Below are 15,229 nucleotides of genomic sequence, written 5' to 3'. Positions count from 1 at the left end.
TTCAGTGCGGGGAGGGTGCGGGGGGGAGCTCTGCCGCCTGGCACCCGGCCCCGGAGCATCCTCCACGCTCCTAGCTCCCACGGTGCGTGCGCGGTATTTTCAGGGGGGCCCTTGCCCCAGCTGTTGTGGTGCCTGCGCAATATTTTCAGTGGGGAAGGCGTTGGGGGGGGCTCCCCAAGCAGCCTGGCCCTTCCCCTCCACTGCCCTGCGCGGTATTTTCAGGCTGGGAACAAAGCCCCGGTCCCGTTACTCACTCGGCGCAACTTTGCCCCTGGCCGAGCGGAGCGGGGCGGGGCGGGCGTGGGCGGGGCATGCTGATGAGGGGGGCGGGCCCCCACCCCCGCGGAGCCGCATGCCGGGCGCCCATTGGCTGTGGGGGGGGGCGGGGGGCGGGGCGCGGCCGCTGGCCGCCGGGGTGCGGGGCTGCGCGGCGCTGCGCGGGCAGTGCAAGTGGGTCCCGTCGGGAGCGCGGCGCTGCGCGGGGCTGCGCGGCGCGGGGGCAGCCCCTTCCACTTGCCCGCCTGGAAGATGCCAGCGGCGGCGGCGGCGGCGGCCGAGCCCATTGTCTGCTGACCTCCCGTGCGCCGCCTGCCCGCCCGGCCCCGATGTGCGAGGCGCTGCCCTAACCCGCCCGCCCGCCCGCCGCTCGCCCGCTCGTCCGCCCGCCCGCCCGCCCGCAGCCGCCCCGCGCCCGGAGCGCTTCCCCGCCGCCGCCCCGCAGCCGCCACCGCCGCCGCCGCTTCATGTTTGGCATCCAGGAAAGCATCCAGCGGAGCGGGAGCAGCATGAAGGAGGAACCGCTCGGCTCCGGCATGAACGCGGTGCGGACCTGGATGCAGGGCGCCGGCGTGCTGGACGCCAACACGGCGGCGCAGAGGTAGGCACGGCCGGCCGGCCGGCACCCGCACACCGCATCCATCCCCCGCGGGTCGTCCCGGCGCGGGGCGCGGGGCCGGGGCCGGGGCCGGGGCCGGGGCGAGGATGGAGGGGCCGGGGCGAGGGGAGAGAGAGGATGGAGGGACCGGGGCGAGGGGAGAGGGTGTCTCACGCGGTGCCTGCGCCCGCAGCGGCGTGGGGCTGGCCCGGGCGCACTTCGAGAAGCAGCCGCCCTCCAACCTGCGCAAGTCCAACTTCTTCCACTTCGTGCTGGCGCTGTACGACAGGCAGGGGCAGCCCGTGGAGATCGAGCGCACCGCCTTCGTGGGCTTCGTGGAGAAGGAGAAAGTAAGTGGCGGGTTGCGGGGGGCGGGTTGCGGGGCTGCCCTGCGCCGCTCACCGCGCTCTCCCTGTCCCGCACCTTCCCCGCAGGAGGCCAACAGCGAGAAGACCAACAACGGGATCCACTACCGCCTGCAGCTGCTCTACAGCAACGGTGAGCGGCGGCGGCGGGGCTTGCGCGGGCCCTTGCGCGCGATCTTGGCGCCCGGGGGCGGCTTTGCGCCCCCCGCGGGCAGGATGCGGAGCCGGGGAGGGGGCTGCGGGCTCGGCCCGGGGGGCAGCGAGTGTGACCCCCGCCTGTTCGCTCTGCCCCGCAGGGATCCGCACCGAGCAGGATTTCTACGTGCGCTTGATCGACTCCATGACCAAACAAGTGAGTCCTTGCGCGGGCGGGGGGGCGCGGGCCCGGCCTGGCCGCGGGGTGCTCAAGGCACGGAAAGAGCAGGACAAATTAAAAAAAAAAAAAGGAAAAACAACAAAAAAAAAAAACAACCCTGAAGTTTTTAATGAGGTCCCGTTGATTTAAATAATAAGAATAATGATGATGATAAAGATGTGCCTGGCTCCGCGGTCCCTCCGGGCTGGGCGATCACAGGATTGCTTTCTTTTGCTTTTAATGATGAGAATGAAAAGCACCAGGAAAACCAACACACACCAGCCGGGCAGCCCCGCAAATATTCACCCCTTGGTTATCGGCAGTGATTTTGTTGGTTGTTTAAAAGGGACCGGTTTCCTTTTTTTTTTGTGTGTGCCTTGGGGAAGTAGCCACGGAAAACAGGCGAGCGGGCAGGGAGCCGCTCGGCGCCTCCGTTTTGCATTCGGAGAGGAGCGGGTTTTAGCTGCAGCACAGCAAGCCTCGGGGAAGGATTGCAACTCGGTTTTAAGGACGGGATGTAGTCCCCCCCTTCACAACAGGGAGGAATAAAGCAGGGAGATGCTCCACCAAAAGCTCAGTTGTTTGGGCAGGGCTGCGTTTCTTTAGTCTCATCATTTTCTGGGATAAAAAGTACTGCCTTCTGTTTGTGCAAAGTAACTGGCATTTGGACGAGGCTGGCGTTTAGCTTTGCTCCTGTCGCAGTCTCGATCGGTTATAAATCCCGTTGGACCCCACTGAAACTTTTTTCTCCCCCTCCTTTGTGTTTGGATCTTTTCCATGAGCCGCTGCTTGGGGTCTTTCCCAAATTCTCTCTCTCTCTGTTGTTGTTGTTTTTTTTTTTTTTTTTTAAAGAAAGATCTCTTTTTTTTAATTTTTGGTGTTATATTTACAAAGCAAAATATTCAGGTCCTTATGTAAAGGGGAAAATAAATCAGTTCTTGTCTATTCAAATCTGGTCATTTGTTGAGACGCTCTTTGCTTGGCTTGTTTTGGTCTCTCTCTCTTTTTTTTTTTTTTTTTTGACACCAAAATGTGCTGGGTTTGTTTTAGAAAGCTGTCTTTGGTGCTCCCAAAACCTCTTTTCCTGCTCCTAAAGAATGTCTGTCTTTCAACAGAAGGGTGAAGGGGGGGAAATGTGGAATAATTTTAATAGACAACCTACCATGCATCTGTACTCTGTTAAAATATGCACTTCTGAAACACAGAGCATAGCCTGTACACACTCAAACAGCAACAACAGCCCCCTCAACAACAATCTTGGAAAGCATTTGCTGCGTCACTCATCGTTTTCAGGCAGAGCCTGGCTAGTCCATGTTTAAAGTAACAAAACCTTCTGATGCATAAACTCTTTTTAGTACTTCTGGAGCTGACGTATCGCATTGTGGACCGTGCACAAAGCATTATCGGCAAATATTATTTTTAAACAGCTTTCCTATCGTTGCAGAAATGGAAAAGCCATGGTTACCCTCTGTACGTAATCCTATGGAAAGCAGATCTTTTAATTCACGTAGAGCAATGGATTCAAAATAATTTTCTTAACAAAGGCATCTTGCATATGAAGAGTCCATCCTAAGGCACTGTTTGACCTCTTGATCTCTCGTTATTATCAAGTCATCAGAGGGTCTTTGGAGAGAGAGGAAAAAAGAGGTACACTTATGTGCACAACCTATATTGGAGCTATAAAACCTATATACAATGAAGGGAAAGTCTGTCGTCCTATTTTAGTTAGTTTAAACAAATAAAGTTAGGGAACGCCGCATAGATTTGTGTGTCGGTGCTTTAAAGTTGAGGCAGGCAGTGCTGAAAGCATCTATTGAATGAAGAATAAGAAAACAGGCAGATAAAGAATATTTGTAGGGGAAATCTCCTTTACTTCCACATTATTTGAATGAAGATCCTGTGTGTCGATGTGTTTGTAATTGTGTCACCCAAAGTAGCGGATCATCGTCTCGTTCCAGTCGTGTGTCCTGCGATTTTTTTTTTTTTTAATTTTTTTTTTTTTGAAAGTAAATCTGTTTGTTTGTTGGGGGGCTGTTGTGCTTTTTTTTAAGTTTAATTGTTTTTAGAGGTTCCCTAACTTCTGTTCCGGTTATTCAAGCACTCGGTAGCAAGCAAAGTACAAGACAGCGTTACCCAAATGTGCATGTATCCCTCCCATTTTAACCAGGGTGAATTATAGAGAGGAGTCTCCAATAACTCTCAAACCATCAAAATGTAATTTAAATGTTGCAAACTCGGTCTTGAAATTTCTCCAGTCTTTAATGAAAGTTAAGTATATGTTGCCAGCCTACTCGGAGGTGTCGTGTTTTAATACACGTGGCTCAGAACAAATTGGATGATGAAAAGATGACTTTGAGATGAAACTGTTGCAGGGGCATGCATGTTTCATGTGGCAGGAATCTTCTCAATACATGTGTGCGCGTGTGTGTGTGTACACACACACACACACACACACACACACACACACACACACACACACACACACACACACACACACACACACGCTTTCAATAATTATGAAATCCCAGACTGAAATTACAGCTGCTCGGAGGTTTCTGGTGACAAATTAAAAATCCCACAGAAGCAAACCTTGGGTGGGTTGGGTGCGCAGAATGCATAGTGAGGCACCTTCAGCTGTTTTTTTTTTTTAAAGAGCTATTTGATATAATTTGATGGATGTGATTAAAACGTACTTTCCTGAGGTCACCGCCATAAATTTATCAAAGTTGGATGACTGTAAATTGTAAAGGATATTTGTGTTTAGCAAATCCAATCTACAGTTTATTTATAGAAAAGTGTTTCTTTGCTTTAGCAAAACTTCTGCATGAATAAATATTTTGCAATATAGATACCCCACCAAGTGAGATCAGGGCCCTGCTGCTGGAGACTGGAGACGCACAGTCGGAAGCAATGCTGGCCCTGGAGAGTTCATAGTCTAAATAAATTGGACCGGGATGTATATATATTTTTTCTTGAGGCTGCATGCAGTCAGGTCACATCGTAGTGACCAAGAGCATGGTCACGGGTATGATGATAATCCATAGTGTGCGTGCCCGTGTGTTTTCTGTCATCTGGGATGTAAATATAGAGTCAAAGGCCAAATTCTCAGTGATTTTTCCAGTGGATCAGGCACGTTGTTTGGTATTAATTATATACATGTGCCCCCAAACCTGCCACTGCTTTGTTTGCAGTGCCCAGAGCTCAGCGGGGGGCTCTGTGCCCACCCAGCACAGTGCTCACCGCCTTATGCCCAGGATAGCGTGCTCGGTGTTTGGTGCTAGCACCAAAAAGCAGGGGAATTGCATGTCTTCGAGGTTTCTTGCTAGGTTTATAAAATGAGCCAATCGTTTAAAAGCTGTCAATACAACATACAAACCATTGTTTTTGCGGAGAGATTTATTTTTCCTTAGGGCTATGGCATTGCACGTTAATATTGTCTTAATTAAGTTTTCCTTTACATTATCTTAGCACCTTCTTTTATGCCAGTGTCACATTCCTGCTGCATTCAAAACCCTGTAGGATCCCAAACTTTATAGCTGTTGCTGTTAGTAAACCAGCAGCTTTGACTGCAGCAGGTCTGGCTCGAACAATGATGCATTTTGAATTTGCCTGCAATCGGTGCTGTGCACCTACTCCAATAAAACAGGAGTTTTCAGACAAGCCTCCAGATTTTAATTCCCTAAGAAGGGATGCCTCCCATTTCTGTAATTGTATTTTCCTAAGATTGAAATAATTCTCTATTAGAGAACTGTGTAGGAAATAAATCTGAAACACTCCCTCATTTTTCATCCATTAATATGTGTACAGATTTGATGGATAGTAGTAGGGGTAAGGAGTCTAAACATCGCAGCATTTATGGGATACTTATTGTCTAGTATTCGGCGCCTTAATGAGTCCGAATCCTCCGCTCAGCCTTCCCCTCTGTTTATATTTTGATTTTTTTTTTCTTTCAATGCTTTAAACTCTAGATGTAAATGCTTTTCCTATTGATTGCTCGATCATATTCTGCCATGCATGTGGACATTTGATCGGGTCTCCATTCTGCGCGTAGCAAGGCTCTTCCCTGGCAGCTCCCTGCCTGCACTTGGGGGCGGGAAGCGGTATCGATAAGTTCAGGAAAGAGGCAGCCGAATGACGAGAATCCTGCGGGAACGTGAAAAACCCCAAATCCAGCGACAGGGAAAGTTTACATCGCGCCAGATTTTAGCAGCTTTCTTGTTCCTTTGGTAACATGTCAAAAGCGCAGGTGATTTTAATTTCCTTGCACGGCGAGGAATGAAGAAGTTTGGAATTTGCATGCATGATCAGGACCTGTGTTTGGGAAAATGTAAACTCATCACAGTGGAAAATGTGTTGTTTGGAGTCTGGGGGTGAAAACAAAGCTGAGGATTTTGGAGAGACTGCCTGAGCCAGATGGCCTACTGCATTCCCAGTCTGGCAGCCCAACTGCTCCCTCCTGTATAATATACAGCCATTTGTTCTGGGGTATTTACGCTAGAGCTGTTTCCATGCGAATGTTTGAAAACCATTAAAAATGAACATATTAGGAGGGAGAAATTTATTTAATTTGTATGAATAAGTTGATAAGCAGGCTGGCAGATCGGACACAGAAAGGGACTGGATAAAATAATTAGATGGTAGTTAAGGCTATCTGGAGCTGCATAGCAAGAATTAAACTGAGGCTCTTTGGGACCCAATGCTACATGACTGACCCAAGCTAAGTCCCTCTTGGAGTCAGGGGAGACCTTGCTGGGGGAAGGACGGCAGGACTGGATAATTAATGTTTAATCATTGTAAGTCACAATAATTTATTGCACTGTTTGGATAGCTAGCATTTGGGGTATAGGTGATGTAAGCCGAGTAGATTGAGCGGGGGGGAGGGGATTCTGGGCTCACTGAAGTCGAGAGCCAAACTCCTATTGAATTTAGTGGCACCAGGATTGTATCTTCTCTGTGCTTACAAATATCATTATAAATCTCTCTTTCGGACGTGTGCATGTATAGCTGTATGTCCATATATCAGTACAAGGTTCTTTGGGCAAATGTGATATTTTTATTAGACCAACTAGGTAGTTGGAAAAACAGCCCTGTCTCAGTACAAATCTTCTTAGTCCTGGCTTTTCAGTTCTTTTCTTTTTCATCTCATTGCCTTTTTTTCCTCCTTTTTCCTTTTTTTTAAGGAATGACATCTTTTTGTGAATCCTACATGAAGCATTGACGTGTAAGGGACTAGGCGTAGGCTCCCGCGCGCTCTTTAAATCCGGGCGGTGACATGACTGAAGAGTTACTGAGCTCCTTCAGGGCTGTTTCTAGTCCGGACGGCCCACCTGGGAGCCAAATGCTCCCCTTGGCTGTATTGGGGCAAATCTGGATTAGCCCAGAAGTAGCTCAGGGCAAAATCTCTCCTCCCTCTCTCTCTTTCCCCCCCCCCCCCCCCCCCCCCAGTTGATTCACCAATTGTTTCCTAGCCTGATCTTGCCGCCTGTGCTTGGGCAAAACTCTCGCTAGCTTGATTGACAATTAGCTTTCTTTCTCTTTCATGTGCTCAGTATTACTGGAAAAGTTCAGCTGGACACTCGAGGGGCGCTCCGCGTGTAGGAGCGAGTGTTGTGTGCTCTGGTTTTGTCGTTGTTCCCCCTCCGGTGGCAACCAGTGTCTTACAGCTGATTTTTACTTTCTTCCCTGTTTCATTTAACTGGATGAAATCAGGAAGTACTGTATGTGGCACGACGTTGTTAGGGGCTCATCTTGCAAATCCCTTTGCACATGAATAGTCCTCGCTCAATGGGACTTCTTGCATCAGGATTACTTATGAATAAGGATTTACAAGGCAGAAGGTGAATCTGGAGACTAAATATTTAAAGTTGTTTAGGAGGATGAAGAGCCACTTTCTAAAGTGTCTGTTCTTTGTATGAAATAGTGAGCTGAAACTTAAAAGAGGTGAACGAAAAGGGGGGGGAAAAACCCCCCAAAGGATGCAGTAGTGTGTTTCTTTTGCGGTACGATGCCGGTGTGTATTTGCAAGCTTATTTTTAGTCCCACTGTGGTCTTACTCTTTATGCTGTGACTTTCACTTTATCTCTTTAATTAATGCAATACCAATTGGACGTCATTGCGACTGCCCGAGCTGCATGGGCTCCTATGAAAACAGCACTAGTCTAGGCTGAAGCCTCACTGAAGAATAATAATAATAATAATAAAAAAAATCAGAAAATAAAGATAAGTTTGTTGAAACAGTGCCTTTATTTAGCAAAATTCAGATTTTTTCCGAAGGGCAATGTTCTAGCTTCTTCCTGTAAAGTAATCTGTACTTGTGGCAGCTGTAAAGATCTGAAACTTTAGCACTTCCTGTTTCCTTTTTGAAACAAATTGTAGAAATCCTTCTGTACAACAGCACCGTTTGAGAGTAGCCAGGATAGCTGTAAAGCGAACAGATATGTCACACAGTTGTTTTCTCTTGCCAGCCCACTCAGCACGTGCTTCTTGGAAGTAAAGGACGGGGTTCACGCACCCTTTACACAAGGACATTAGGAAATGCCCTGTGGCAATATGGGATGGGGACAACTTGCTTGGAAAACTTTCTCATCAGTCCCACGTGCCTGCCAGTTAGCGAGAGGGATTTATAGCAACCCAGATACTTTATCTGGAGAACTTGCAAGGTGCCTGGCTGTGCCACTAGCCGAGGGCAAGCCAAGCAAAACCCTAGCCCTTCCTCGAAGACGAGAGCGCGCCACGCACGCAGGCCGAGGCGCTCTGATGTTAAACACAACAGACAAGGTGATTATGCCGCACACTGTTGACTCTGCACGTTCATTATTGCTATTTAGCTGAGTTATTTAAGTGGGTACCTGGAGGTTAAATAAGCATAGCGGCAGGAAGAATTGCGGGCGAGGAGGAAAAGGGAAAGAGGAAATTAAATTGACTTGTAGTTTCTGGTGGGCCTAATCCTGCTTCTGTTGACTTTGCTGGAGGCAAGATCGGCCCGTGTTGGGTAAGCCCCATTGTAAAATGCCAGGACTTAAATGCGACGGGCCAGATCCTGCAGGCTGTGCGTGGGCGAATTCCCAGGAGCGCCTGTTGGGTCGCTGTAGCGAGCCTCGCGGGGAGCTGTGCCGAGGGACTGCTGGTTGCAGGAGGTGCTTTGCCCTGCAAAAGTTTTCCGGGACGGGTCTTCCAGCCTTCTTCTCTCTCTCGATGAGCTGTATCTGGAGGGACCTTCAGCTATTTCTTAAATCCTACAATTAATATGCATAGTTACTTTTCCCTCTTCCTCTTCACCCCGTCTCTTGTTATAGCCTAATTTGGAGTTACTTTTGCTTTCTCCTCGCTCTGCAGTCTCCTCCCATGCTTGGTCCCTTATCCAGCTGGTTTATTTGTTTCTTGCCTTTGATGGGAGCTGATCTCTATTAGCACCTCTGAGGAGGACGAGATCCACTCTTCTTCAGCCTGGTCCCAAATTTGGGGACTCGGCATTGAATGCTGGCAGTTGCAGACTTGCTGCTGGCCGTGGGTCTGTTGGGCGAGCTCTGGGGCTCGGAGGGAGCTGGGCCAGCGAAGTCTGTGTCCTTTAGCTCGGTTCCTAGTGTTTGCATCCCACTTTCACTCAGTTCAGGGGCAAAGCGGAGAGCGGGGATGTAGCTCCACCCCGGGAGGCTGCACTAGACCTGGGCGCTGGGCACTGGCAGGTCAAGAGTTTGACATCCTTTGTTTTACCCAAGTGGTGAAAATGCACCCGTGATTGCTTTGGGGATGGATGCACCCAAAGTAGAGCAATGCAACCACAACCAGCATGGATGTGGCAGCAGGATGATACATCACACTCCTGATATAATTTATGGTATTATTGGCTCATCTTATAATGCATATTATTAATACAGCCATTAGCAGGAGCCCGCTCTTGTAATCTGCAATTCACGGTAGCTGTGGAGGGAAAACCCCTCCTGACTTGGGGAGATAGTTTTGACTGCAAAGTTCCCACAGCTTGCAATCATTTCATTTTGTGATAAATTAAGACATTCTAATTCACTTTTCCTCCGTCATTATTGTCTGCCACAGTTCGTTTTCATTTTGCCTCTTTCCCTAAAAGACTTTTGTTTCCCCTTTACACAATGGCTTTTGTGTTAGTGATGTTTGGGGCACCTCCATGGCATGTAGCTTAGTTGAAAACAAAAAAAAAAGTGAACAACCCAACCTTTCAGTGCCAGCAAATTTACATTAAAATATAGGGCAATGCTTTTAAGTGTTGTAGCCCATACTGGTAGGTAGGGGTCGAATCTCTGATTCCTTTTAATTGCTGTATTTCTAAATACAATAAGTTACAAATGGTTACAATAAGTAATAGTGCAGTAATGGAGCAGCAGGAGAGTGATGCTCTTTAATGGAAGGGACCTGCCTGGACCTCTTCTGCGTCCGCCTCGCGGACCTCTCTCCTGATGCGTGCAGGGTGGGGTTTACTAAGATGAGGATGAGGAAGAAGGCATGAACTTTTGAAACACCAAAGCCCGGAGAAGTTATTGCACAAGCACCCTCAAGCCCCGACAGACGTCAGAGAGCCATTGTTTTAGGCAGGATGCACACCCAGCAGATCCAAAGAGCCGGCCTTCTCGGTGACCAGCAGACGAGCAGCAGGAGATGAAACGGGCACAGGAGGGGAAGGAGGCTCGCCCACAGTCGCCCCTCGGGTCGATGGCAGAGCTGGGTGTAGACGGCAGCTCTTCGCCCCGCTCCTGGGCTGGAGCTGTAACCACTGAGCATGCTGCTGCGTTGGCATCTGTAAGGCACTTTCCCCTCGACCTCCTGGATCTTGGCCACGTCTAACATGGGCTTTAGTTTCCCCAGTAGCCGCGTGGCTTTGAAGGGAGCTGTGCTCTCCTGGACATTGCTTCTGCTCCTCTTTCCCTTCCCGGGGAGGGGATGGAGCAGGCTAGGGGGTGATGTGGCCTCTCGCCCATCGTGCCTCCCTCAAGAAACAGCTCCACGCAAGGTAGCAATAAAACATCTTCTCCACACTGCTGGGAAGGCAGATTCATTGCTCCTTTTAAGACTTTGGGTGGCATTTTCCAATGCATCTAAGTGACTTAGGGGTGTAGGTTGTAGCCGTGTTGGTCTAAGGACATAGGCAGACAAGGTTCCTTGGGTGAATTTGATATCTTTTATTAGACCAACCCAAACGGTTGGAGAATAGTTATTAAGCAAGCTTTCGGGTTCAAAAACCGTTCTAAGTGACTTAGGAGCTTAAATAGACACTTAGGCACTTTGGAAGATTTTCTCCCTTCTTTTCACTTGCTTCGCTCCTAAGGGATCGGTTTAGAGGGCATGGTTAGCAATGTGCACGCCGTGTTAGGATGACATTGGGATACGGTATTACCCTAGTTTAAATGTTTCTAGGGCAAAACAGTAGTGCTATACCATGCCTCCTTGCTACCGGCCGGGAGCGCGGCTGCGATGCATCGCTCTCGGTACTAATCAGATAGGAACACTTCACTGAATCAGATGCAAGTGGTTCCTGTTGGCCGAGTCTGCACGGTATGCCAGCCGCTCGCTCGGCGCCCTCCAACAGGATGCTGTTTCTGCGTAGGTTGCAAACGTGCCCTCAGCTCTAGATGTGGTATCGTTTCCAGCGCTTTTGCAAAAATCAGTACGGTTCCCCAGTGGTCTGAGTTGCCCGTTTGCTTTCTCTTTATCCACTGCCCATAGTCTTTGCATCCAAAGGCGCCGGTTCTCACGTCACTCATACCGTTGTGAATCGGGAGCGACTGTGCGGAAGTCAATGGCACTCCGCCGGCATGAGTGGAGAATCAGACCCAAACTCTTCCGGCTGCTAGTAGTAAAGTACACAGACCGTACAACATACATGCTTTGGAATTAAAAATACATGAACTGTTTCTTTTTTTTTTTTTATGAATAGGACTTGAAGGATGCTAACCTCTTTTGTTTTTTCAGTGCTATTAGGTTTATATTTTATTCTGAATTGAAAAGAAAATTGTGGTTGTCTTGACTACTAAAAAAGCCCAGCCCACACACTTCTCGGGAGATGTGCATAATGTATTGGTTGAAATGGAGAGGAGGGAATCTAACTCTACTCGGCTCGTGTTGTTTTCCAACTACAAATCTTGTAGCAGTTTTTATGGCAACACAGTCTGTTTAAGCAAGCTTCTCAGCCAGCAACTAGACTTAAGCTTTCTGTTATTGTGATGCATTTTATTTTCTCCAAACTCAATTTGGCATGCAGCTAAAAATGTATTTTGTTTCTAGGCAATAGTATATGAAGGCCAAGACAAGAACCCAGAAATGTGCAGAGTTCTGCTCACGCATGAAATAATGTGCAGGTAAGAAGTACTCTGTTTCCAATTAATTAGCACAGAGAAGATGAATTTGTCTCTCAAAATCTAGGCTGAACCTGAAGCTATTTTAGGACTTAAATTTATCTTTCTTGCATTAAACACTCCCCCAAATAACACCGTTCTGTGCTTGTAATTAGCAGCAAAGTCTTGATCCTCACAGAAGTTTTCAATTATTTATAAAGATTTGTCTTTAACGGTATGCTGTTGGTTTGCATTTTGACACTGGAACACGAATGGGCCCTCACCAAAAATGATAAAATAAACTGCAGTCTTCCTTGCCGCAATGATCAGCCCTCCCCTTCACCGGTGCAAAGGTCTGTTGATGGCACAGGTGGCTTTCATTCAGACGGGACATTTCTAGCTCGCTCTCCTTCCACATCAACCCAGGCTTCCTTGCCTCTTGGCGCGGCTTCTCTGAGGTGCAGAGCTAGGCCCACGTCCAGGTTTGCTGCCCCAGCTTTTAAGTCTTTTCCCCTAATGTGTGTTTCTAGGGCCGGCCTTTAAATATAGGAGACCCAAGTGGTGCTAGCTTCCTTCCTAATAGGTCCATTTTGCAGTTGGCATCTGCATCTCTTTTCCAGCCAGTAGCCACGTGTAGTCCCTGTTGTTCTTCCCCCGTATTGCCGAGGAGATGTCACCTTCTCACACAGTCGTTAGTGCACGTAAAGGGCCCTGCCCCCTCAATCCCGTTGAAGGTAGCGGGCATTACGCACACCTGGGAAATGCAGGTATACAGCTGCAATGCAGAAAAATAATCCTTCAATAGGACGCAACGACTTTTTGCATGAGCTTAGGGTCAGGATCGTTTTAAAAATCTGTCCATGCTGAATAGAGAGATGTCTGTGCTAAACTAATAGCAATTTGAGGCGAAACGTGAGCGCCCGCTCCTGAGTGGAACGGGGTGGAAGTGAGGGTGCGTGTATGAAACCTCCAGGTACGAGGATGCCACGGGCTCTGCTGGCGGTTTTGGCTTGTGGAGATGCACCGACGTCAGTCCCCTGTCGTGCACCCCAGCTCTCCGGCGGTAGTGCTCTGCACGGAGTAGCGCCACGCACAGCGTGGAGGCAAAGCAGCCTCCTTGCCTGGCCATTGCCTGTTGGGAACCCCACACGCTAAACCCATACGGGATCCTCCGGCTTTTGAGTCCATCTGCAGGTCTTGTTGCTGGTTTTGGCCCCTGCGTGTACAGGTCCTCGTTGCTCGTATTGCATGCTTTGAGGATTTGTTTGTTTTCAAAATAAATTTTCGGGAACCGGCTACAATGTGCAAATAGTGAGAGCAACCTGAACCCTCTGGGAGGGACCTTGTACCTGCAGCTCCTCATTGCAGCTGGAGTTTTGCTTGGGCAAGGACTCCTGGCACGCCCTCGTTAACGCAAGGAAGCAAAATCGTGCCAGCTCTCCAGCCTCGCCCTCCAGTACGTTACCCCGCTGTACACACAGCTCATTGCCAGCCAGTGAGCAAGTAGTGCAGACATGCAGCCCTGACCTGCCAGCGTTTCCTACATGCTGGGCTTGTCTCGCCTAAGGGAGTTCAGTGACAACCGTGGGACCGGTCACTTAGGGCACAGACAGAAGTGACAGTTTTCACCCGATTTGGCCACAGAAAGCAGTTCATAGCCACGACCAAACACAAGCGCGTGGCTGCAGACTGCTTCAAAAATGGCCGATCGGGTGCAAATCTGACGCCTCATTGCATGAAGACGTTTCAAAACAGAGCCTCTTGTGTAACTTCTGTCTGGGCTGCCTAGCACACATTTCATTGCACTCGAGCGTTAGCCGTGTCGGGGCCCAAAGCTGCTCTTACTACTCAATGACAACCCCGGACTTCTCAATTCCAGGCTTTTTGGATGGGGACTGTGCTCACCTGCTTGTCTTTCCAAGCACACGGCACAGTTTGGCTCCAGCTGGGGCTTTTAGACAGGGGGCAAGACCAATAATAACTCCATATCAAGGACCTGACTCTACCACTATGATAACACCTTCCCCAGCCCCTTAACTTCGTCCGGGGCAGCCGCATCCCCGCTCTAAAAGCACTGGTGTGCGGCTTCATTTCTGAATAGCCAGTCCTAGCAGAAACCTCGCTCCGCTTTCCTGAGAAGGGTCAGAAATATATACTTGAATGCATTGTGTTTCCCAGACCTACTTTAAAAAAAATGGAGGCTTTGCACAGGCCTGGATTTCAAGCAGCAAATATCTGCATCGGAGATTTACAACCATGCCAATATCCTTCGACCAAGATAAAATTATTCCGTTCGTGCAATGCTGAAAGATGCGTGGTGTCATTCAGAAGCAGCCTTTTTCTTTATTAATGCAGTTTATACTTTTCCGTTCTTAAAATTCATTGGATCAAGCTCTTTGTTATTCTTCCTCTCATATATCTTTACTGCTGGTTGTTCCTTCGCATGTTTTGAAAACACAAAGTAAAGGGGAAGGGGAAAAAATATCAGACCACGGCAGGCAAACATTGCTGGCCTGAGAGAGAGAGAGAGCAGATTTAAATGTCTTGCAGCTAATGTTAGAAATCACAATTTTCCTGGCTGCCTATAGATTTGTAAAGGGTGCTGTTTGTTTACCAGGCCGCTTGACCCTATTACACAAATCTGTCATCTATTGTGTTGCTAACACTCTTTTAAATTGCAAATCTGATGCTCTTTAGGGGTCTCGGAGAGAAAAAAATCTCTCCACACCACTCTATTTCTCTTGATTTCTTGCCTGTTGTAAGTGGAAGTTGGGATGTGCTGAATTTGCACCGGGGGTGCAAATGCAGCCACAATTATAAGCATAAAATTAGAGTCTGTTCCCCATTAATCAGCCTAGCTAATTGCTATGCACTACCATTAGCCATATGGTGTGAAAGACAGCTTGCTCTCCCTAAGATGAAATTTCTTCATTTCAGACATGAAATAGTGAGGGCCCTGTGTTTTAAAATAGCTTGTTTTAGATATTTAATTTCTAAACAACTTTCAGCAGTGCTTTCTATCAAGGCTAACGGCACAATAAAACTTTGCATTTATGTGGCAAAAGCTGTATATTCCCCCCTTTCTATAATCATGGCAGGGATCAGACAAAGAATTCAAATGTATAGAAGAGACCCTCGATTGCCGCAGAGGAGAGCGAGCGGGTTGCGTTGCAGGTACTTGCTTATTCCTAACGATTTCAGCCCTCTCGGAAGATGATAAAATAAGGCCATTTCTGTTGACTAAAATAGTAACGGTCGGGAAGAATTCACTGCCTTGCTGGAGTTTGCTGTTATTGTTGTAACTGCAGGCAGTGGAGGAAGCTGTGCCTAT

At 48.5% G+C, this 15,229-nt stretch overlaps 1 protein-coding gene across 8 annotated transcripts in view; it reads left to right on the top strand.

Moving 5' to 3' along the window:
* Positions 1–447: 447 nt before the first annotated feature.
* EBF1 (EBF transcription factor 1) overlaps positions 448–15,229 on the top strand; it is a 296,884-nt gene continuing 282,102 nt past the window's right edge. For 4 of the 8 annotated variants that reach the window (XM_014610157.3, XM_019475980.2, XM_014610150.3 and 1 more), the window contains exons 1-5: positions 450–877; positions 1,068–1,224; positions 1,309–1,372; positions 1,536–1,591; positions 11,849–11,922. In XM_014610157.3, the coding sequence (XP_014465643.1) occupies positions 744–877; positions 1,068–1,224; positions 1,309–1,372; positions 1,536–1,591; positions 11,849–11,922 (485 nt within the window). In that variant the 5' untranslated portion in view covers positions 450–743. Of the gene's footprint in view, positions 878–1,067; positions 1,225–1,308; positions 1,373–1,535; positions 1,592–11,848; positions 11,923–15,229 lie in introns of all 8 variants that reach the window. The other 4 variants (XM_014610139.3, XM_014610131.3, XM_019475981.2 and 1 more) reach the window with 2 other exon arrangements.

This window comes from Alligator mississippiensis, chromosome 9 (genome assembly GCF_030867095.1).
Source record: "Alligator mississippiensis isolate rAllMis1 chromosome 9, rAllMis1, whole genome shotgun sequence".
Taxonomy (NCBI): Eukaryota; Metazoa; Chordata; order Crocodylia; family Alligatoridae; genus Alligator; species Alligator mississippiensis.
This window is presented reverse-complemented; position numbering and strand designations above follow the sequence as displayed.